Below are 23198 nucleotides of genomic sequence, written 5' to 3' on the forward strand. Positions count from 1 at the left end.
GAGGCTTTAACCCACTGAGCCATCCAGGTGCCCCAATCATAAAAACAACTTTAACAAGTATTCCCTGAAGGTCTCTAATGAGATGTTGAGAGAATCTCTACCTGAGAGACTTTCTTTTCACCATTGGAGCCGTTCCCAGCAAGACATTGGGCACCGGAAGACAGAAATAAGTGCTGTGAGAAGGAGGGGAGAGGTTTCAGTACAAAATGTGCCTTAGCCAGACATCATACCAACTGAGATTAAGACCAAATCAAGGTCAAAGCCAGACTTGATTACTCAAGTCCATACTGAAGGTACCCTATCCTTACCCCTTTCCTGCTTCTCACTGTGCTTAGTAGAGAAGGTTCTAGTCATAGCCCTCTAATAGGGGCTGAGGGTGAAAAAGTAAGAAAATCAATAAAGCAAGATATGGGCAAGTACCACAGATGTTGAATTGGAATAAATTGAAAGGAAAATTATTCAACATATCTTAAGTAGTCATTGCCCATGTCTTACCACAGTAGTGTGCATTGCTTGCTAGATTTTGCACCATGTAAATAAGCTCTTTAAACAGGGACTGTGTCAACCTCATGTTCGTATAATAGTTCTTGCTGAATAAATATTAGTTGGACTTCTTTGAATTTAAAGTGTGTAAATGAAAGTCTGGCGGGTGATTTTCAGAATGGATAAGTACAATATAAAAAGGCAAATAATCTAAATCATATTTCTTTTTTTTTTTTAAAGATTTTATTTATTTGTCAGAGACAGAGGGAGAGAGAGTGAGCGAGCACAGGCAGACAGAGAGGCAGGCAGAGGCAGAGGGAGAAGCAGGCTCTCTGCCGAGCAAGGAGCCCGATGTGGGACTCGATCCCAGGACCCCGGGATCATGACCTGAGCCGAAGGCAGCTGCTCAACCAACTGAGCCACCCAGGCGTCCCCCTAAATCATATTTCTTGAATGTCAAACTTTAGGTTAACAGTTAAAACTCAGAGAGAGTGGGACGCCTGGGTGGCTCAGTTGGTTAAGCGGCTGCCTTCAGCTCACGTCATGATCCCAGCGTCCTGGGATCGAGTCCCACATCGGGCTCCTTGCTCAGGAGGAAGCCTGCTTCTCCCTCTCCCTCTGCCTCTGCCTGCCACTCTGTCTGCCTGTGCTCTCTCTCTCTCTCTGACAAAAAAAAAAAAAAAAAAAAAAAAACCTCAGAGAGAGACCTTACTGTTAATACAATTTCCTGAGTCTATTGGCCCAATGTTCTACAACAGACAAAAATGTCCACAAAATACTGGACATTATCAAATAGTGTATGAGGAAGGAAGAGAAACTAACAGATTGTCCCCAGGCAAACATTACGAATCCACTAGTTTTAGAACTTCTACCTCTGTTACAGTGTCAGTGAAACAAACATAGATACAATATTTTATTCAAAGATAATGTGATCAGTGAACAGAGAAATGAAAAACAAAAAAATACATGGAATCTCGATGAGCACTGAGCATTGTATGAGTGTTGATTTATTATATCATATACTTAAAACTAATATAACACTGTATGTTAATCATACTTCCATTTATAAAAAGTACATGGAGAAAAGCCCAGAAATAAATCCATTCAAAACGTTACCTGAATATTTGTAGATGAAGGACTTCAACTTTCTGCTTTCCTGTTATTCAAATTTTCTAGAATGAGCTGATACCATGTTTATAATGAATAAAAGAAACATGTTAAAAGAAAGATAAAAATAGAATTAGAATCCAGAAAAGGATGTCTAAAATGAGCATGAGAAAAAAATGGATTAATGTATATGGACAAATACGGGATGACAGCAGGCAGTAAAGGAAACCAACTATTTTACATATAAGCAAATATGGACTTATTTATCTTAAATAAAAATTAATAAGAAAGATAAATTTCTGAAAAGCAAGAGGGTAAAAAAAATGGTCCTTCTGTGGTAGGCAGAATCCTGCCCACGCCCCCACCTTACCCTGGCAAATATTCATATCTTGATTCCTGGAACCTGTGAATGTTCCTATACGAGGCAAAAGGAACTTAGCAGATGTGATTACTTGAAGAATCTTGAGATGAGCACATTAGCCTCAATTATCCAGGTGGGCCTAATAGGATCATAAGGGCCCTCATAAAAGGGAAATGAGGAGGAGGAGGGCAGAGTAGGCAAAGTCCTGTTGATGGCGGCGGTGCCTTTGATGCACAGCCAGGAGCTCCAGTGGTGTGTGGGTAGCTTCTAGAAGCTGTAAAGAGTAAGCAAGCTATTTCTCCCCTCTAACGTCCAGAAGGAACGCAGCCTTACCAACACCTCGATTTTAGCCCATTGGGAATAATTCTGGACTTTTGACCTCCATGACCCTAAGATAATAAGTGTGTCCTATTTTAAGTCCCTAATTTTGTGTCTATTTGGTACATTAGCCATAGCAAACTAACATACTGCTGTGCGTGCATTCATGCAGCTCCCAGTGTAGCCATGGACTCAGAACTCCCTGTGGCATCACACTGACGTCTTTGCATGAAACCCCTCCCCTATCCGTCTACCCAAATCCTATCTTGCTCTTCAAAAGTCAATTAAACCATCACTTTCTTTGGCATCTGCCCTGGGCTCCCCAACTGTCCACCATCTCCTAACCCACCTACTTTTAGCCCATGTCATACTTGAGCTGAAATCATTGATTACTGTGTTTCTGTTTGTGCCACTTTGCCAAGTTGCTGCCTAATAAGGGACTTTGTCACTTGTCACCTAGCTATTTGCTAGGCCTCCCCAACAATCTAGTAAGCTGGCAGAGAACAGGGCCTACTCCCCTGTGTGTGTGTGCATGCACACACGTGTCTTCCCTATGCTTCATGCACAGTGCTCCAAACACCCAAAATAGCATTAAAGTAAGGCTCACTGGAAAAGAGAAACCACTCTCTTTTGTAATGAGTTATTTCTTAGTGAATAAGTTTAAAGAAAAATATTCATGATATTTTATTATAATGTACTTTATTATGCTAACATGTTAAATTAAGTTCATTTATTCAGTTATTTTTCTCCTTGAGGAGGAACTCGCAATAGCTTTTGATTCTAATCAGAATTACTGGTTTTCATACTGATGGTTTTTCACTTCGACCACCAGATGCAGTATCAAACACAGCCAAATATATCCATTTGACATACATTAGCTGGGTTCCTACTATGTATAAATAGTGTTTAAGACCTGGAAAAACGAACAAATCAAAGCTTATGTTCTTGGGTGGGGGTGAAGATCTGCAAATATTATCCAGCAAAACAATGAAGAAAACGTAGTGGTGAAGTGAATGAGTTCTTTTCCTTCAGAGAGTAAATCCAGTCTTTAATGAGGAAAAAGCATGGTGGTCAACAGGAGAGCAGGTGGTCGTACTTAAGGACAGGACTTTGAATTTCAACAGAACTGAATTGGAATCCAGGTTCACCACCCACTCTTTCCCCTCCCACAGGTTATTTAACTACTCGCCCCTCCCCCCCAGCCAAGTGACCTCATGTCTGGGGACAAAAAAAGGGATAATAGGCATTTGCTCTCATAGGTGATGAGAATCCTGCAAAATAACTTGTGCAAAATACTTAACATGGTGCCAGACACATACCAAGCCATTAATAAAGAGTAGCTATTATTTCTATAAATTTAAAACAATAAAATATCTGATTAATCATTTCAAAACCAGATTTCCTTACTCAATATTACAAGTTGTAAAACATTAACTTATAAAAATAAATACTGAGAAAGGTAGAAGATGGTGCTTTGCTCCACCTGGATCACTGCTTCTGTATGAGGCGATCCGTCCCCCAGCCACTGCTTCCACTTGGAGAGTAGTGCCCTGAACACAACTGTATCAGCTCAAGTTATGCCCCCTTCTGGTCGAGCTGGAGAACCACAGCCAACCCTCTAATTGCAATGTGGATCCATTTTGAAGGGCTATGCCCGCTCCAGAGCTCCCTGAGATGGCCGGAGGTCTCTGGAAACCTGTTCTGTTTCCTCACTCCCCAGGAAGCTACCTCCCCAGACTTTCCCATGGGGAGCATGGTTGGCATCCTCTCTCTGTAAGAGGATAGTGCTTCAGGCCCATTAGTTCTCTGCCGCATTCATTCAACCTGCCATTTGTGTGTGAAAGCAGCCATTGACAGCACATAAATGAATGGATGTGGCTGAAGTAGAGTAAAGCCTGATTTTATGGACACTGAATTTGAGTATCTTAATTTCACCTGTCAAATACTTGTTTTTTCCCATTTTTGAATGGTAGAAGAAATTCTGAGCTCAGTGAGGTTCAAAAAGGATGTAACTAGACTTATTGTGATCATTTTGCCATAGATACAGTGACTCATGGTATACACCTGAAACTAATGTAATGTTACATGTCAGTTATATCATAATCTTAAAAATAAGCAGCAGGCTAGATAAGGCCAGTGTGCCATGTTTTGCCATCTTTTAAGCTAGAAGAATGGGGTAGAGCAGTGAGGTGTTCATGAAGCTACCATTCTAGTGCATATGAGTTGACAGAATTGGCTATGATGGGACCCTAGAGCTTGTAACCTTGTTCAGAGGATGCAGGAGACCCCTTCCTGGTTCCACAAGGGTCAAGAGAAAGTGGAGAAAAAAAATGAAAAGGAGGGAAATTAACATTCATAACTTCTTTAGGAACTTAGCACCACCAAGAAAATAATATATAGCAAAATAAAAGGAATGATTTTAATCGTGATGTGAGGGGTGCCTGGCCGGCTCAGTCAGCAGAGCACGAGAGTCTTAATCTCAGAGTTGTAAGTTCAAGCCCCTAACTGGGTAGAGAGATGACTTAAAAATATGATCTTAAAAAAAAAAAGAAAAATTCACCATATGATATTTTTCATTTAGAAAACTTCGTCTTCACTAGTAAACAGAACTAGGAGGTTAGAGTAGATGTAGCTAAGTAATCATTCAAAAAAACACAATTGCAATTTGCTAGTGTATGAATGTTTATAAAGAATATTTAATGATCTGATAAAGAATAGAGAAAAGAAATAGAATTTCACAACTATGGGAACTGGTCTTTCTACCCAAACACAGCACCCTTCTACAGTCCATTCTTCTCAAGGAATTTATTTACTCAACAAACATTAATTCTTGACCCTGAAACATTCGGCTTTTTGTTTTCCCATGTATATGTTCTTATTCGGCTTGGCTTCTTTTTAAACTTCTGTACTCCTTTAAATCATACCTTTTCTTTTTGGGTCATTTTTATTTTTGCTTTGTTGCTGTACAACCTTAGCTTTGAAATTAGTCCTTATGACTCCTCTTTCCACATGCCTTCATCGTGTGTAATGGTAAAGTTTCCTCTGAATTCACACTTGACTTCCATCCAACTTTTACTTCTCTAACTCTGGACTCCCCTTCACAGCCACCTCCTGCAAATTCTCAGAATCAATGAAGAAAGTGTTGTTTTAGCTCAAAGTATTTGAGAGAGCAGCATCCTCTCTATGGATTGACATTGCTATACTGAGAAATATGGAGACTAGGTGTGCTGATTTCACTTGATACCAACTGTAATAGACAGTTAATGACTATGTCCTTGGCTTTGGAGGTCTCCAGATTCTTCTCTCTAGACACTTGGAGACTGATTTGATCCACACTTGTCATGATGAGTTCAGACGCCAGGATCTGGGTGGGAGAACTGTCATGAAACTCGGTGTCCATGATGTACTGCTTATATAACTCAACCACCTTCTGCTCCAGGTACTCATTCAACACTGCATTTGACATGGGCTTCTGCATTTGCAGGCTGCTTTTCTCTTTGATGCTGGTTATTCTCCAGTAGGATGAGTACCGCTGGATAGGTTTCTGGGGAAAGTAGCTGGGCTGGGGGGAAATGGAATCCTCCATGGGCAAAGGAATCTCCGATGACTTCAGCAAGGGGCCATATTCAAAACTGCTCTGAGGGGGAAAATCTGTTGTCACTGAATTAATAGCCATCACCTGGTCCCCGGCAATATGTAAGTCATTGTAATTCTTGCAAATACTCTGGCAGGAGGGTGGAACCAAGTAGGTCTCTCGGCTGGAGTCTCTACATATTTCAACTGCAGCCACATTGGGACTTTCAAACACAGGATTGGGGTTCGTCTGCAGCATTGTGGCTCTCTGATTTCTACTGTGTTGGCTCTCTCTTGAATGCACTGAAGAAATAAACTTGTCCGAGGATTTGCAGCTCACATACCGACTTCGCACTTGGGTTTCATCCACAGAGCAGTAGGAATGAGTAGCAGATTTCGTCTCTTCTTCCCTCTCCTCAGCCACCTGCTCATTATAAGATGAACAGCTCCAGTGGATGTCCTTCTGGTAGGCAAGTCCACTGAGATACCCTTCGGACAGCATTCTAGAAAGAGAGTTGATAAGTAATAATGGAGGAAATGAAGACTGGAATGGTAAAAATGAGCAGTTGAACATGGCAGGGATGTCCATTATCACCACTGCAATTCAACATAGTAATAGAAGTCCTAGCCTCAGCAATCAGACAACAAAAAGAAATTAAAGGCATCCAAATCAGCAAAGAAGAAGTCAAACTCTCACTCTTTGCAGACAGTGTGATACTTTATGTGGAAACCCAAAGGACTCCACTCCAAATCTGCTAGAACTCACACAGGAATTCAGTAAAATGTCAGGATATAAAGTCAATGCACAGAAATCAGTTGCATTTCTATATACCAACAACAAGACTGAAGAAAGAGAAATTAAGGAGTCGATCCCATTTACAATTGCACCCAGAACCATAAGATACCTAGGAATAAACCCAACCAAAGAGGCAAAGAATCTGTACTCAGAAGACTATAAGGCACTCATGAAAGAAATGGAGGAAGACACAAATAAATGGAAAAATATTCCATGCTCATGGATTGGAAGAACAAATATTGTAAAAATGTCTATGTTATCTAAAGAAATCGACATGTTTAATGCAATCCCTATCAAAATATCATCAATTTTTTTCAAGGAAATGGAACAAATAATCCTAAAATTTATAGGGAACCAGAAAAGACCCTGAAGAGCCAGAGGAATGTTGAAAAAGAAAGCCAAAGTTGGTGGCATCAAAATTCCAGACTTCAAGCTCTATTAGAAAGCTGTTATCATCAAGGCAGTATGGTACTGGCACAAAAACAGACACATAGATCAATGGAACAGAATAGAAAGCCCATAAATAGACCCTCAACTCTATGGTCAACTAATCTTTGACAAAGCAGGAAAGAATGTCCAATGGAAAAAAGACAGTCTCTTCAACAAATTGTGTTGGGAAAATTGGACAGCCACATGCAGAAATGAAACTGGACCATTTCCTTACATCACACACAAAAATAGACTCAAAGTGGATGAAAGACCTCAATGTGAGGGCACCTGGGTGGCTCAGTTGGTTGAGCAGCTGCCTTCGGCTCAGGTCATGATCCTGGACTTCCAGGATTGAGTCCCGCATCGTGCTCCCAGCTCCTTGGGGAGTCTGCTTCTCCCTCTGACCTTCTCCTCTCTCATGCTCTCTCTCACTCATTCTCTCTCAAATAAATAAATAAAATCTATTAAAAAAAAGACCTCAGTGTGAGAAAGGAATCCATCAAAATCCTTGAGGAGAACACAGGCATCAACCTCTTCGACCTCAGCTGTAGCAACTTCTTCCTAGAAACATCGCCAAAGGCAAGGGAAGCAACGGCAAAAATGAACTACTAGGACTTCATCAAGATCAAAACCTTTTGCACAGCAAAGGAAACAGTCAACAAAGCCAAAAGACAACTGACAGAATGGGAGAAGATATTTGCAAATGACATATCAGATAAGGGCTAGTTTCCAAAATCTATAAAAAACTTACCAAACTCAACACCTAAAGAACAAATAATCCAATCAAGAAATGGGCAGAGGACATGAACAGACATTTCTGCAAAGAAGACAACCAGATGGCCAACAGACACATGAAAAAATGTTCCACATCCCTCGGCATCAGGGAAATACAAATCAAAACCACAATGAGGGGGGTGCCTGGGTGGCTCAGCCGGTTAAGCCGCTGCCTTAGGCTCAGGTCATGAACTCAGAGTCCTGGGATCAAGCCCTGCATCGGGCTCTCTGCTCAGCAGGGAGCCTGCTTCCTCCTCTCTCTCTCTGCCTGCCTCTCTGCCTGCTTGTGATCTCTGTCTGTCAAATAAAAAAAAATTTTTAAAAACCACAATGAGATACCACCACACACGAGTCAGAATGGCTAAAATTAACAAGTCAGGAAATGACAGATGCTGGCGAGGATGCAGAGAAAAGGGAATTCTCCTATACTGTTGGTGGGAATGCAAGCTGGTGCAGCCACTCTGGAAAACAGCATGGAGGTTCCTCAAAAAGTGGAAAATGGAGCTACCGTACCACCCAGCAATTGCACTACTGGTAATCTACCCTAAAGATTCAAATGTAGTGATCCAAAGGGGCACATGCACCTGAATGTTTATAGCAGCAATGTCCACAATAGACAAACTATGGAAAGAACCTAGATGTCCATCAACAGATGAATGGATAAAGAAGATGTGGTAAATATATACACTGGAATACTATGCAGCCATCAAAAGAAATGAAATCTTGCCATTTATGACGGTGTGGATGGAACTATAGGGTATTAGGCTGAGCGAAATAAGTCAATCAGAGAAAGACAATTTTCATATGCTCTCCCTGATCTCCCTCCTATATGAGGAAGTTGAGAAGCAACGTAGGGGGTTGGGGGGTAGGATAGGGATAAATGAAACAAGATGGGATCAGTAGGGAGAGAAACCATAAGAGACTCTTAATCTCACAAAACAAACAGTTGCCACGGGGAGGGGGATAGGAGAGGGTGGGTGGGTTATGAACATTGGGGAGGGTATGTGCTATGGTGAGTGCTGTGAAGTGTGTAAGCCTGATGATTCACAGACCTATACTCCTGGGGCTAATGATACATTACATGTTAATAAAAAAAATCCATACAACAATAGAAAATGAGCAGTTGATGGTAGCAAAAATAAAGGGGAGCACCTGGGTGGCTCAATGGGTTAAGTGTCTGTGTCTTTGGCTCAGGTCATGATTTCAGGGTCCTGGAATCAAGCCCCACATTGGACTCTCTATTCAGCAGGGAGTCTGCTTCTCCCTCTGTGCTCCCTCACTCCCTCCCCCACCCCTGCAAATTAAATGATTTTTAAGATTTTATTTATTTGTCAAAGAGCGAGCACAAGCAGGGAGAGCAGCAGACAGAGGTAGAAGCAGACTTCCTGCTGAGCAAGGAGCCCAATATGGGACTCAATCCCAGGACTGGGCATCATAACCTGAGCTGAAGGTAGGTGCTTAACAGACTGAGCCACCTAGGCCTCCCCAAATTAAACTTTTAAAAAAATTTAAAATAGAGGACAAAAAAGGTGATAACAGGGTGCCTGGGTGGCTCAGTGGGTTAAGCCGCTGCCTTCGGCTCAGGTCATGATTTCAGGGTGCTGGGATAGAGTCCTGCATCGGGCTCTCTGCTCAGCAGGGAGCCTGCTTCCTCCTCTCTCTCTCTGCCTGCCTCTCTGCCTACTTATGATCTGTCTGTCAAATAAATAAATAAAATCTTTAAAAAAAAAAAAAGGTGATAATATTTATCCACCATGCCTTTAATTATGTGTCTGCTGTATACCAGGACTATGGCCTATGGTAGAAATAAAAAGACAAAGAGAAATAGTTGAGTCTTTCAAGAAGGTTCTACTATGGGAGAAAAGCTGGGTGCAGACAATTACAATATTACATCACGGAGGATTGGAACAGTGATGAGTACCAAGAAAGTACGGAAGAGGAGCCACTAATATAGCCTGGGGCAAAGGCAGAGAAGTCACAGAATATGTCCTAGGGAAGGTGACATTTTAGCTAAATTGTGAACACTGGAAGTTTCAGCCATACAGAGTTAAAAGAGAATATGTTGGCATGGCCTTTTGGCCGTGTGCCAGGATACTGAGTATAAGTGGAAGGGGCTAGAAAAGACTGTAATTGGGTCTTGGAGGGCCTTGGGTGTCAGGCAGCAGTGTTTGCTTTCTGTTCGAGAGAAAATGGGGACTGACTGAGAAGTTGGAAATTGGGGAAATAACTAGTGGGTTATGGGGAGAGGGTGTGGAATGCAGAAACTTACAATAAATTTTACTGAAAGAAAGAACTGTGTCTTACTCATCTTTGTATTGCTCCCTGGGAACTGGCACAAGTGTTTGCATTTTGAAGGGACTCAAAATATAGCTGTTAATAGCTGGAATTAAGTAATCAACTATGGCAGGTAGGAAAAGAATTCACTACAAACCCATCACAAAGGCCCACGGAGCCTCCCTATATCTGCAGCAGGAGGGGTTCCCTGCTCTATCCTGCCTGCTTCTCACTGTATGACATCCTGGAAATGTCTCTGCGCCCAGCTGATATGTTTACCTCTCCCCTAGTTAGCAAGGAGCTTTCTGGATCTGGGACTTTGGCTCCACCTGCCTCCCCTCTGCCCCCTCAGCAGGTGTCCCTGGAGTCTAGAGTGGCTGGAACAGGCTGGAAAAAGAGCAGCTGCGTTTTCTAAAAACAGAACCGTGTGGTATTCCCGGCAGTGGGACTCCAGACAACAGAAAAGGCAACTGTTCCTCGTTGGCCTTGAGGGCCAGGCTTTTCAGACACATCTATTAACTTGAGCCTGAAATTGAAAAGTCAAATGAGGGGACGCCTGCATGGCTCAGTTGGTCGAACGCCAGCCTTCGGCTCAGGTTAGTATCCCAGCGTCCTGGGATAGAACTCCTTGCTCAGTGGAGAGTCTGCTTCTCCCTCTCCCTCTGCCTGCCTTTCCCACTACTTGTGCTCTGTCTCTCTCACACAAATATTAAAATACAAAACAAACAAACAATTAAAAAAAGTCAAATTAGGAAATAATGTTATATAAACAGAAGGGTCCTATTTTTACATTTTAGCATCTATATTGTTACTCCCCAAGTGATTTTTTAATTGTATAAGGATAATATTATAAACAGAAAAAAAAAACCAGTATACTTGTTTTAATTATATAAGTTACTTTTTCAGTGTTGATTTTTCTTTTTTAGAACTACTGGGAGATAGAGTCAGTAAATTAATCAATTATTTAAGTAATTACTATATTCTACTCATTGTTCCATACCATAAAGACACAAAATTAAAGGTCTTCAACAAATCTGTGAGGTGATTCTTGTGTGCCAGACACACGTAGGAAGATAATGAAACTGTTTCCTGAGAAAACTTTCTAAGTGTAGTTCTTCCCTCAAACTGAACATCAAGATGGAAAGGCAGCTCTTAGATCCATGAGAAGCAGGTAATTGACAAAGCAATGCACCTTATCCCACAGCTGTAATAGTGATACAACTCGTTCCCAACTCGCCCCCTCCACCCCACCCCGGCTGCCCCTAGGGACTTCAGCCATCAAGGTCTCAGAATACCATCTGAGAAACCAGAACAAAAATGAGGCTTTTTACTTCTGAGTTCATAAATGGTCTTCTAGGATTCTTGGCAGAATCCAGTTTCAGAAAAAGGGCTTTTAGGGCACCTGGGTAGCTCAGTGGGTTAAAGCCCCTGCCTTTGGCTCAGGTCATGATTCCAGGGTCCTGGGATTAAGCCCCACATTGGGCTCTCTGCTCAGCGGGGAGCCTTCTTCCCCCTCTCTCTGCCTGCCTCTCTAATTGTAATCTCTGTCTGCCAAATAAATAAATTATCTTAAAAAAAAAAAAGAAAAAGGGCTTTTGAGAAAATATAACTTGAACTTTTAAACTTGAGACTCCAGAGCCCTAACAGATGTACGGCATGGTATTTACGCATCCACATGAGACTACTAGATATAATTCCCCACCAGTAGAAGTGCTGTGACTCCAGCTAGCTTTGGGAAGCCAGATAGAGAGGTCTGCGCCCTACCTCCCACAGAAAATATGAGGAAGCAGCAAGTCGAGGAAAATTCTCTCCTGCTCAGCATGGTGTGGGAGGATGAGAACCGGCCACATGGATTGCTTCGATGGACAGGAATGAGGCTGCCTCATCAAGTTGGCTCATACACCCAGAGCCTCCAGGCCTGGAGGAGACCTAGGTTAGTGGTGGGATGATTGCAGACATATTTATAAACTGTTCTCCAGGTACTGGATGAATAAGTTTCCATGGATCCCTATACAATGACACATTGACCACCAAGCATTGTCCCCTTCTCTCATATGCACAAGTGTGTGAGCAAGCTTGCATTGAGGGGAGAACCCAGTGAGGAAGGAGCCCTGCAGTGACTGAAGAACTCCTGATCAATTTTTAATCTTAATATTTATAAGAAAATTGAGAACAGGAGACAAGTGCAATAACATTTCAGAAGCCAGAAAGCAGGAGACCAAGAGTTAATGTCTTTGGAGATGAGAAAACTGACTCTTAATAAGAACTGCGGAAAAATACAAGAGCCAATTCTGGGCAGAAGGGATGTGAGCTACTGTCTATATTCTCAAGGGGACAGAGTGGATGAAACAATCTTTAATTAAAAGTAGGATGCAATAAAAAATTCTCAAGTCCTTAGAAATTAAAAATGCTAGTGAATTTTAAAGCTCAGTAGATAGATTGCAAAGTAAAGTTGAGGCAAACTCCCAGTTTGAAAGTAGAACAAAAATACAGGATGAAAAATGGTAAAGATAAAATAAGAAAACCAGTCCAGGAGATTCATTATCTGAGCAACAGAAGTCTCAGAAAGAAGACAGAGAATATAGGGGAGAAATTTAAACAAAGAGTATTTCCCAGAACTGGAGGACAGGTTTCCAGAATACTGGGTAAATGCCCACTTTTCCTATAGGTCCCCTCTTGTTACTGTAAACCAATTGCTTGGGAAAAAGAGAAAACTTTATACATTTTTCAGAGAGAAAAAAAGAATACAAGAACCAGAACGTTTAGACTTCTCCAAAGCAACACAAGAAGAAAGAACATTATGTAGCAATGTCTAAAAATTTTTGGTTGAAATTTATAATCAACCTAGGATTTAATAACCTAATCATCAATTGAGTATAAGGATAAAATAGATATTTTTTTAATTCACAAGTCTCAAATAGCTCATCTCCCAGGAAGTCAGTGGAAGATGTGCTCTACTGAAAGGAGTTAGAGGCTCGAAAGGCAACTTGGCTGCTTGAAATAGATCAGAAGCCTTCTGGAGACTTCATAAGTCTGAGCACTCTGAAGTAAGATTTATGTAATTGACTATGGACTTGGCGGTGAATTAGGAAGAGCAAAGCAAGTGAAAAATTTCAACCAGTGCAACAGAACTTTCTGAAATGATGCAATGATCCCCTTCTGTCCAAAATGTTAAGCAATAACTACATGTGGTTAGCAAGCCCTTGAAATGCAGCTAATGAAACTTATTTGAATTTTATTTAAATTCATTTAAAACCCCACATGGCACTCTATGGGACAGCATGGGATTAGAAGATACTGACGGTGATAACATAAAACTTTAAAATACTCAAGACAGGCAATGTAATTATAATTTAATGTATACCAGGTGATCTGTCATTCAGAGCCACATCTGATTAATTCATCTCTGTACTCCTTTCAAGGAGTGTTGGAGAGGGGTTCTCAAAAGCTAGTGAACCAAGGACATAAACTCTGAGCTATTTGTTGATGGTCCATGGGACCCTAATCTGAGACACTTTAGCTATTTTGAAACCAAGATTATATGACACTTCCTGTTCATTTTTTTTTTCCATTACTGTGTGGGGAAGTCTAGAATCCCTATGTGAGTGGTTCAAGGAAATTTTTAAATCTTTTTTTTTTATTATTTTATTTATTTTATTTGACAAAGAGAGAGATCACAAGTAGGCAGAGAGGCAGGCAGAGACAGAGGGGGAAGCAGGCTCCCTGCCGAGCAGAAAGCCCAACGCGGGGCTCGATCCCAGGACCCTGAGATCATGACCCGAGCCAAAGGCAGCAGCTTAATCCACTGAGCCACCCAGGCGCCCCTCAAGGAAATTTTTAAAAGCTATGTTTTAATAGTGTGGTCTCTTAGGTGGGTCTGATGTGATGAAAGTGCCATCTAATACATATTTCTCGGGTGATGGATATGTGAAATATCTGTGTTGTCCAACATGATAGCCAAGAGCCACATAGGACTAGTGAGGGCAGGAAACATAGCTAGTGTGACAGTTTCCTTTCATTTAAATTGCCACATTTGGCTGTCATATCACACTCCACAGATCTAGGGAATTATAATCTCTAGCTTATAAGTTAAAAAGTTGTGCAGCAAAAAAAAAAAAAAAAAAGATATGGTCTACTACATTGCTGAGTTGGACATAGTTTGGATAGTCACAATAATATATAAAGTGGTGAAAATTGATCTAACCAAATTTGAGGTGTAGTCACAGGATGACAAAGTGAGGAGACAAGAATAGTACTTGATCACGTAGAGTCATGTAATAGCAATAAAAATTGTCTTGGGCATTTGCCTCCATGTCGAGACTGGGTGGCCAACTGGTGTAGAAAAAGGAACACGGACTTAGTACTTGGTGTATGTATTTGATAGAAGCCGGGGAGGGGAAAAAAGAAACGAAATCATTATTTGATTGATGACAAAGCAATAAATGAGGCCCCAAAGAGAAAAATACAAAAGTTGGCAGTAAACACTAAGTAATTATTTAATAAAAAGGAGATAAAAGTAATTTCTTTTGGAAAAGAGGGGCAAGGACTGCTGTTTTGCCTAACAAGCCTCTTAGGATAATTTGACCCAAATTATGTTCATGTACAACTTGGATTCATTTCATAATGAAAGTAGAAACTTACTATTTTTAAAGTAACTAAGGGGTTGGGGGGGAAGAGGCTGGCCCTTCCTATACAGCTGAGTTTGTGGTTAAAGATAAAACACTTTTTTTTTTTAATTTTTGAGAGAAAGAGTGTGCAGGCAGGGTGGGGAAGCAGATGTGTTGGGGTTGGGGGTGCTGTGTGAGGGGAGGGACAGAGGGAGAGAGAGAGTCTTAACAAGCTTCATGCCCAGCACAGAGCTGAACCTGGGGCTTGACCTCACAACCCTGATATCATGACCTGAAATGAAATCAAGAGTCAGAAGCTTGACCAACTGAGTCACTGAGGCGCCCCAAAGATAGAACATATTCTAAGGGTGAAGAAGAGACAGAAAAATCACTGTATAAGGTAAACTTTTATTTGGCTCTAAAAAACAAGAAGGATTTCTCAAGGCATGAGAAAGAGGAAGAATTCTTACAGAGAGAGAAGTCAACAGAAGTGAAGAGACTTGAGTTGTCATTCTCCTGTTGTCAGTAACAGACACCAGTCTGGGTGGGGTACAAGTGTCTATTTTGCACAGTCATGATCACCTAAGGGTTTTACTAAAATTTCCTTCTTTATTAGCCCTTGTTCCCATTCAGCCCTATCCCAAATCTCCCACTATGTGTCCTGTTTCCTTTTTATACCAAATAATCAGCCCTAATGGCTCTTCTTTCATTTTATGTGAATGATGTTTATGAGCACTATAGATCATCCCCACTTCCTCCAAAACAATGATGGAGGAAGGTCTAGGATTTGGTTTGGAATAATGGGTCTTTTGCACCATTATCAGCCGAGAGCTTTGTTGGTAACTTGATTCTGGTGGAACAAGAACCCTATTCTTTTGACGTGTGGGGCCCAGTGCAGGCCACTAAGACAGAAAGCGGTAAGTCCAATGATGGAACAGCAGAAAATAGGTCCTAATTTCTAGGGAGAGGTATGCTTATGGCTAAAGGAAAAGATTGCTTGGCGGGAAGAGCATTTGGGGAAGCAAGTCGAGTCATGTGAGGCTGAGGATGTGCAGTGTACCTTGCTGGCCATACAAAGCTCTAGAAGGTAACTAAGCCCATGCAGAGAGTGCTGGGTTCATCCCCAGATGAGGGGATTAGGACAAGAATCAGGGAGGGAGGTCTCAGAAGAGGAAGCGAAGAAATGAACTTGAGGGACCGAGACTCGTGCACATGGAAATGAAGGAGAAGAGCCAAAAATAACCAAGTCTGGGCCTGCTGGGGAAATGGCACCAGCACTGAAGAAAATGGGAGATCAAGAGAAAGCTGGAAAAGGAGCTAACAGGTTTAGTTGAGTTCCACCTGAGTCTTACACGAGATGACCTTTCTAAGTGCAAGTCTCTAATTGTACATTGGAGATGCAGGCAGGGAGCCCTTTAGAGAGGCCACTTACAGTCCACAGTGAAATCATCTTCCAGGTGTGTGCAGTGGGAATTTATAATGGAAGCTCAAGGAGCTTCTGAGTGTTGGTAGTCATTTTGGTGGGGAGCCTGCCTTGCACAGCCCAAGGAGGAATGAGTCACAGCCAGAGCAGTAGTATCGATAGCTTTGTAAAGACTACAAGAACTTCAAATAACTTGGACAACTCTTAAAATACTCTTAAAATCTACTTTCAAAGGTAAAGTTTCATTGTATATTCAGACTATGGCAAAAAAAAAAAAAAAAAAAAAATTCTTGAACTAGTCATCAGGAGACCAGACTTCTGGTTCTGACCCTGTCACGAGCTGTGGTTTTAGTCTTGTTAACAACAAGCCAATGAAATACCTCACATCAGTGCTAGCTACAACCCACATCCTATTTTCAGTGCTTTTTACGTACTAGATCCCTGGATCCCCACAAAGACTCTAAGATGGAGTTATTATTATTATGCTTATTACATAGAAGTCAAAATTACTATGTCCAAAGCCACCAGATATTCAAACACTGGCAGTCAGAAAACAGAGCCCACGCTCACATGTCACTTAACTCCTCAGAGACTCAACTTCTGATCTGTAAATGAAAAATGTAAGATTAAATCATCGGTCGAGTCCCCTCAAACTTTAATATTGTGTGAGTTATAAGCAGTGTTGAGTGGGTTACTCAGAATCAAAAGCAGTTTCTGAAAATTAGCTGCAGAGGGCAGCAGAAAGCATGCTAAAGCAGTTTTTGAAAGCCTACTCTAAAGCTATGGAGAGGAATATTGGTTGAAATGTATAAACAAAAATTATATATTAACCCACTTAATATTCATAAAACCTTTTAATATACCAGTAGAGTGAAAGCAATGCTGTATAGTCTGACATCCTAAAATTTAAAAATAGAGAAATATTATTTGAGTTTAACTATTAGCATTTAAAAAAATTTCAGTGATTATTTGTGAAATTCTTGACATTAATCTCTTAACAGATATCATCAAAGGTATACTTCAAACAAATATTAAGACATGTATTAGAGTAAATTTCATCTGAGACCCAGAAATGTAACCCAATGGATTATTTTAATTGTTCCAAGATATCTTATCACTTGAATTTTTGTTTCTCATCCTAGAGAAGATATATAGGTATATTTAGAATTGCCCATAACTAAGTGTGAAGAAAAAGACATCCAAGGACATTTGCAGATGAGATGTTCCAGGTGAATTTAGTCTATGTTAATCATTACCAGACAGGGGAATACCAAAAGTAACCTTATATGCAAATTCACATCTTAGAAATATGTGCTAAAGTGCAGAAGCTTGTTAAACAATTGACTTGGATTTCAGAAGAAATGGCAATGCGAATTCTTCCTTCTTCAGTAGCATTGATATCATTTCTCAGAAAACTCTTGTTCTACTCTGTACATGGAAATACTTTCCATTTATAACCAAACAAAACAGGCATAGATTAAGACCTCTCTAACAGGGAACATTTGGAAAAACCTAAGTTAGGGATCAACGAACTTTTTTTTATAAGAGACCAAATACTTAATATTTTAAGTCTCTTCTACTGCTAGTGTGCCTCATCACAGGAAAAAAGCCATAGACCATATGTAAACAAATGGATGTGGCCCTGCTCCAATAAAGCTTTATTTAGAAAAACGGGCAAGGAGCCAATTTGATTCATGGGCCATGGTTTGCCTACCCTTGACCTACATCAAAAGGCAGATGCAGTAGCAGGATAGAGCATAATAATAATCATAGTTGTGTCGGTTTCTTTCCATGCATTATGCTTCATTTCTCAATAACACTACATGTTAGCTATTACCACAATTTGGATTTTCCAAGCCAGAAAGCCGAGGTTGAGATTGAACCTATGACCTTCCCAAGGACACAAAGCAACTAAGTGCTAGAGGCAAGCTTCAAGTCCAAATGGATGAACCCCAAAGCATGTGGTCTGTTGTTAATATATATCCCACCCCTGCCATGTTGAGAGCAGTTAACATCAAGCAGTCATGACCAGCAATGAGTCCTTTAGAAGTGTGTCCACCCGGAGTCCGTTTACTAACAACAGCACTTGAGAATAAAGGAAGGAAAATACAGGGAAGTGCAGAAAGAAAAGCTCCAAAAAGACAGCCCATGTTCTCCCCCACAGAGGAATGACCCAGAGGACTTCACCCATGTCCCAGTTGTGTATCGATGCCAGTATGTCTTTGAGGTATTCCAATAATTCATCCTCTCTGGTCTTTTAAACTTACCATGGGAACATTTTCCCTAACCTCTCCCACTGGCTATGGCCTGACATCATCTTGCACCCTTAATGTTACAACCACAGAGTGAGGTTAGGGATGTACTGTTTAACTACCCATAGCACCCCGTGACCTCCAAGATCCACTCCCCGTGAGGCCCTGTTGATACATGGTCTTTATCTGTCTTCCCAACCTCCTTTATGCCTGTTACCATAAGACTGGGGACCCAGCCTTGCCCGATTGCTGCCTATTCTCCACACCTCATGCCCATCGCAGGCCTTCGTGCATTTTTATTTGTCCCAAAATCCCTGCTTTGCTATCCAACCCCTGTTTGACCCTTCACAGTTCCTCTAGCCACAGTTCTGAGCTCCTGGACATCCGCTAAGCATCCTTATCCCAGAATGAGAGGTCTGGCTTATTCTGTCCCTATCACCAAGGTATTTTTCAGGATTGCAAGAACTTTGAGCAAAATCAGCGGCGACCTTAAAGAAGTCAGTGACATGAATCATAGGGTAAAGCTCCTTTGAATGAAGGAGTAATCAGCAATAGCGAAAGGAAAGCGAGAAGATTGGGACTGGTGGAAACTGGGAGTGATAGGTCTGAGGGCTGGGTTGAGCCAGGGGTACAAAGAACAATCCAGAGCTACATGAAAGAAGCAGCAGGGGCTGGCTCCTAGGAAATAAAGGCAAGCAAAGTCTGTTCAACGTTTTGGAGAAGATCCTGGGCCTGCCTAGGTGGGGTGCAGTTTGGTTCCCTCCTGTTGTCAGCTTGTCTGCTTAAAAAGATCTGCCTTTTTTTTTAAAGATTTTATTTATGTATTTGACAGACCGAGACACAGAGAGGGAACACAAGGAAGGGCTGCATGAGAGGTTGAAGCAGACTCCCCACTGAGCAGGGAGCCCAAAGTGGGGCTCGATCCCAGGACCCTGGGATGGTGACCTGAGCCCAAGGTGAACACTTAACAGAACCACCCAGGTGCGCCAAGATCTGCCTTTTAACAGTCACAAAATGATATGTCTACAGGCACATCTTAGGCTTCTCAAAGTGGACATTTAGGTTTTTCTTGCCTTTTTACTGTGTGGCATCCCTGCATATACCTCGATGAGCCTTTCCTTAGGCCAGATTTGAAGAAAGTGAATTACAACCTCACAACCCTTGAAAACTGCCTTTCCAGGAGCTTGGGTCAATTCCCTCACCAGCAACACAGGAAATTAACTGTTTTCCACTGACATTCTTCAACACATTCTTATTTTGTAATTTGCCAATCAGATGAGCAGATTTATCCTGGTTCAAGGATGAAGCACTGTCTTGTGAAGATTATGCGTAGGTGACCTATCAGAGATATATTCTTAATGCCCTCCCAATCCTCAAAATACTCCATCTCTTCATCTTTTTTTCCTCTAATCTAAACCCTACATCCCATAATTCCAGTCTTCACTTTTGTTTGTTTTTTTACTTGCCTAAGATCTTGATTTCTGGGTCTTGTGACTAAACTACCAGAAGGTTATTGCTTGAAAACCTTGAATTTTATTTTGTTCATAATGTGCATTACTTTTTTTTTCATCGTAAGAAGTAAATCTATGTTACATATTTTTCAGCAAGTGATATAAGAAATTTACCCAAAGCAAGATTTCTTTAGGAAGGATCTCTCCATCTAACCAAAGCTTCTGTGGTTTCCTTACTGTTGCCTTTGAAAGTACGTTTTCTAGAGCTAGAAATGAACATTCCCTTCACTGTCTACCCTGCCTTATATTCCTCTTACTTCCTCTTGGGTAGGATCTGTCAGCGAATGCTCTAAAGTATCATTCATCCGTATATCAATTCTTACTACAAAAGATATGGTTTGGGATTATCTCTTCTATCAAACATGAAGTGATTCTTGATTTCTGAAAGTGTAATTTGATGGCTAAGAAAATAAAAGGCAAAAGGCCTCTGTTTACCATATTAACATCAGCAAATAAACTTGCTGTTCAGTTCAGACAAAAGCTAACAGCGACTCCCAAGGGTGTTATCTGGATCTGTGAATTTCCTTATTACAAAAACTGTAAATTTTGATGCAGAAAGTGTGTAAATATATTTCGGTCATAGTTTGGATTTTCTTCATATTTGGTCTTGACCTCTCGCAAATGAAAAAATTAAAGCTTATGATCACTTTTTTGAATTTGACACAAAATGAGAGGAATAGAAAAATAAGAAAATCGATCATAATAGTATTGGTATAGACTGATGTTACATTTCTTTGGTGTTCTAATTGTTAATCATTCGTTGTTCATTTTATTGTTAATTATCCCCATTAACATTTATTTAATCGTGGTCCTATCAACAAAATGCAGTTGCAATATACTTGTTTGGGTTCTAAACTGAGAAATCAAATTGTGAAGAACATATAGATAATTGGAGAAATTTAAATATGGATCATATATTAGGTAATAGTAACATATTGATGTTAAATTTCCTGGAGGCTTAAGTGGGTAGAAGAAGAATAAATGAAACAAGATGGGATTGGGAGGGAGACAAACCATAAGTGACTCTTAATCTCACAAAACAAACTGAGGGTTGCCGGGGGGAGGGGGTTTGGGAGAAGGGGGTGGGATTATGGACATTGGGGAGGGTATGTGATCTGGTGAGTGCTGTGAAGTGTGTAAACCTGGTGATTCACAGACCTGTACCCCTGGGGATAAAAATATATGTTTATAAAAAATAAAAAATTTAAAAAAAAAATTTCCTTAACACTCTAATTATGTAGAATACTGCCCTTTTCCTTAGGAGATAAATGCTCAAGAATCTGGGGGTGACATGTGTCCTAAAGTCACCAAAGAAACTGTGTCTATATTTGTGTGTGTGTGTGTGAAGAGAGAACAAGATAGAAAGTCAGTATGACATCATGCTGTAACTGATTCATCTCCATGATGGAAATTTGGGTGTTCATTGTACTATTTTTTCCATTTTAATATAGGTTTGAAACCTGGCAAAACAAGAACTGGGAGGAAAATAACTCTGTTTAGTGAATGAAGAAATTTACATTCTGTCATATTTGTGAAGAGCTTAGAGAGACAGTATCTTCTATATCTGAGATAATCATTAGGTATGTGATTAGAAATGTTTCAGTACCTTGAAACTGCTATTGAAACCCCACTGTGCTGTGAGCTAATAGGATTAGTGCCCTAGCTTTGTATATCCCCTACATGAACACTCTAATGTGAACTGAAAATACTCTCCTGAGCCCTCGGGTGGCTCAGTTGGTTAAGCAACTGCCTTCTGTTCAGGTCATGATCCCGGAGTCCTGGGATCAAGTCCCACACTGGGCTCCCTGCTCAGCGGGGAGTCTGCTTCTCCCTCTGACCTTCTCCTCTCTCACTCTGTCTCTATCAAATAAATAAGTAAAATCTTTAAAAGAAGAAAAAGAAAATATTCTGCACTCCAACAGGAAGCGTCTCAAGCTCCGAAACACACTGTTACTACACTGACCTACAAAAGAAATGTTCCAAAAATATCAGTCTGGCCAAGTCAGGTCTATATTGAAGTACAGACGGATGTCTGCCAGAAAACGGATGTTTGAGCAGATCTCCAGAGAATTCAGACAAGAGCCGGCCTGGGCATGCAGTGTCTAATACCCACAGGTAGACTTGCCCCCAATCAGCCAGATGGCAATTCAAAAAGCAATGGCACCGGAGATCACATTCGCTTTGAGTCTGCCCCGCCCCGCCACTCGGGAAAACCCTTATCTCAAGCTCTCGGAATGAATAATTGAGAGTCAAGGCCAATTGGAACTTACTGTAATGGGACTCATCTCAAAACCCCCATCACTGTAACTCAATTCTAGAATTGTGCTGTCCCTGCAAAACCTGTGGTCAGGTTTTAGGCCTTTCTTTTCAAAACATAGAAGCTAAATCTGTGCCGCAATTACTGCACGGGGACAGCATCGATCTCACAACCAGTCCTGGATCCCACCCGTCCAAACGGTTAGGTCAAAAAAGTCTTTCAGAAATGCCCAAAAGGTGACACTGGGGAGCTCGGAGAAGCAAGTGTCCGACTTAATTGCTGTTTCTCATCTGGCTTCCTGGAATGCTTGCTTCAACTCCCGCTCACCACTGATTTGGTCAACTAGAAAGACATCTGAGATGTTACCATTGCATCTGGCTTCTCATGAGATTTGCCTAAAAGGGTGACAAGAGAGATGACCCAAGGGGTAGCACTGAGACGGCCCGTTGCCGCCTTTCTCTTACCTTCGCTGAACACTCTGCTCCTTTGGTCCTGAAGAAACAGTGATCGACCATATAGAGACGAATGAGCCAGCCAGGGCTTTCTTCAGAAATGTCAGCAAGCCTTACGCTGGTAAGACCGAGAAACTCAGCTGTTCATTGCCTGGCCATTCTTCTTATAACTGATCCCATGGAAAGAGTTGTGTTTGCTTGAGTCTGATTTGTGCTCAAGAACAGTGGGAAGTCCCAGGAAGGGGGGGAGGCAATAACTGACAAACCCACACTGAGCCACAGAATGGTGTTTCTTCCCCTTTTTTGAAAAATGAAACCTATCTATGAAACTGTCTCTTGTTAAAATAGTCCATTGCCACACTTTATATAAGAACTCTATCAACCTAAGTTTACTCCTCTAACAGTAAATTCTCTGGGATCCCTTCACCAAAAGAGAGCCAGCGTCAGATAGCATTTAGAAAACTCTGTCTCATCGATGATCTATAATTTTGGAGAAATAGTCTCAGATTTGTACTCACAAATTTTAAAAATGCAAATGAAAACCGTTTTCTCTCTCAAATTAACCAAGGTAAAAAAAAAAA

At 41.1% G+C, this 23198-nt stretch overlaps 1 protein-coding gene across 1 annotated transcript; it reads right to left on the reverse strand.

The window, feature by feature from the left end:
- Positions 1-4945: 4945 nt before the first annotated feature.
- On the reverse strand, positions 4946-22858 carry TASL (TLR adaptor interacting with endolysosomal SLC15A4). Its single transcript, XM_004761857.3, has 2 exons — positions 22630-22858; positions 4946-6345 (listed from the first exon to the last, which is right to left on the reverse strand). The coding sequence occupies exon 2, from the start codon at positions 6342-6344 to the stop codon at positions 5451-5453; it is 894 nt and encodes a 297-aa protein (XP_004761914.1). The 5' UTR covers position 6345; positions 22630-22858; the 3' UTR covers positions 4946-5450.
- Between the last annotated feature and the right edge of the window lie 340 nt (positions 22859-23198).

This window comes from Mustela putorius, unplaced genomic scaffold (genome assembly GCF_011764305.1).
Source record: "Mustela putorius furo isolate JIRA1106 unplaced genomic scaffold, ASM1176430v1.1 tig00003836_pilon_pilon_pilon, whole genome shotgun sequence".
Taxonomy (NCBI): Eukaryota; Metazoa; Chordata; class Mammalia; order Carnivora; family Mustelidae; genus Mustela; species Mustela putorius.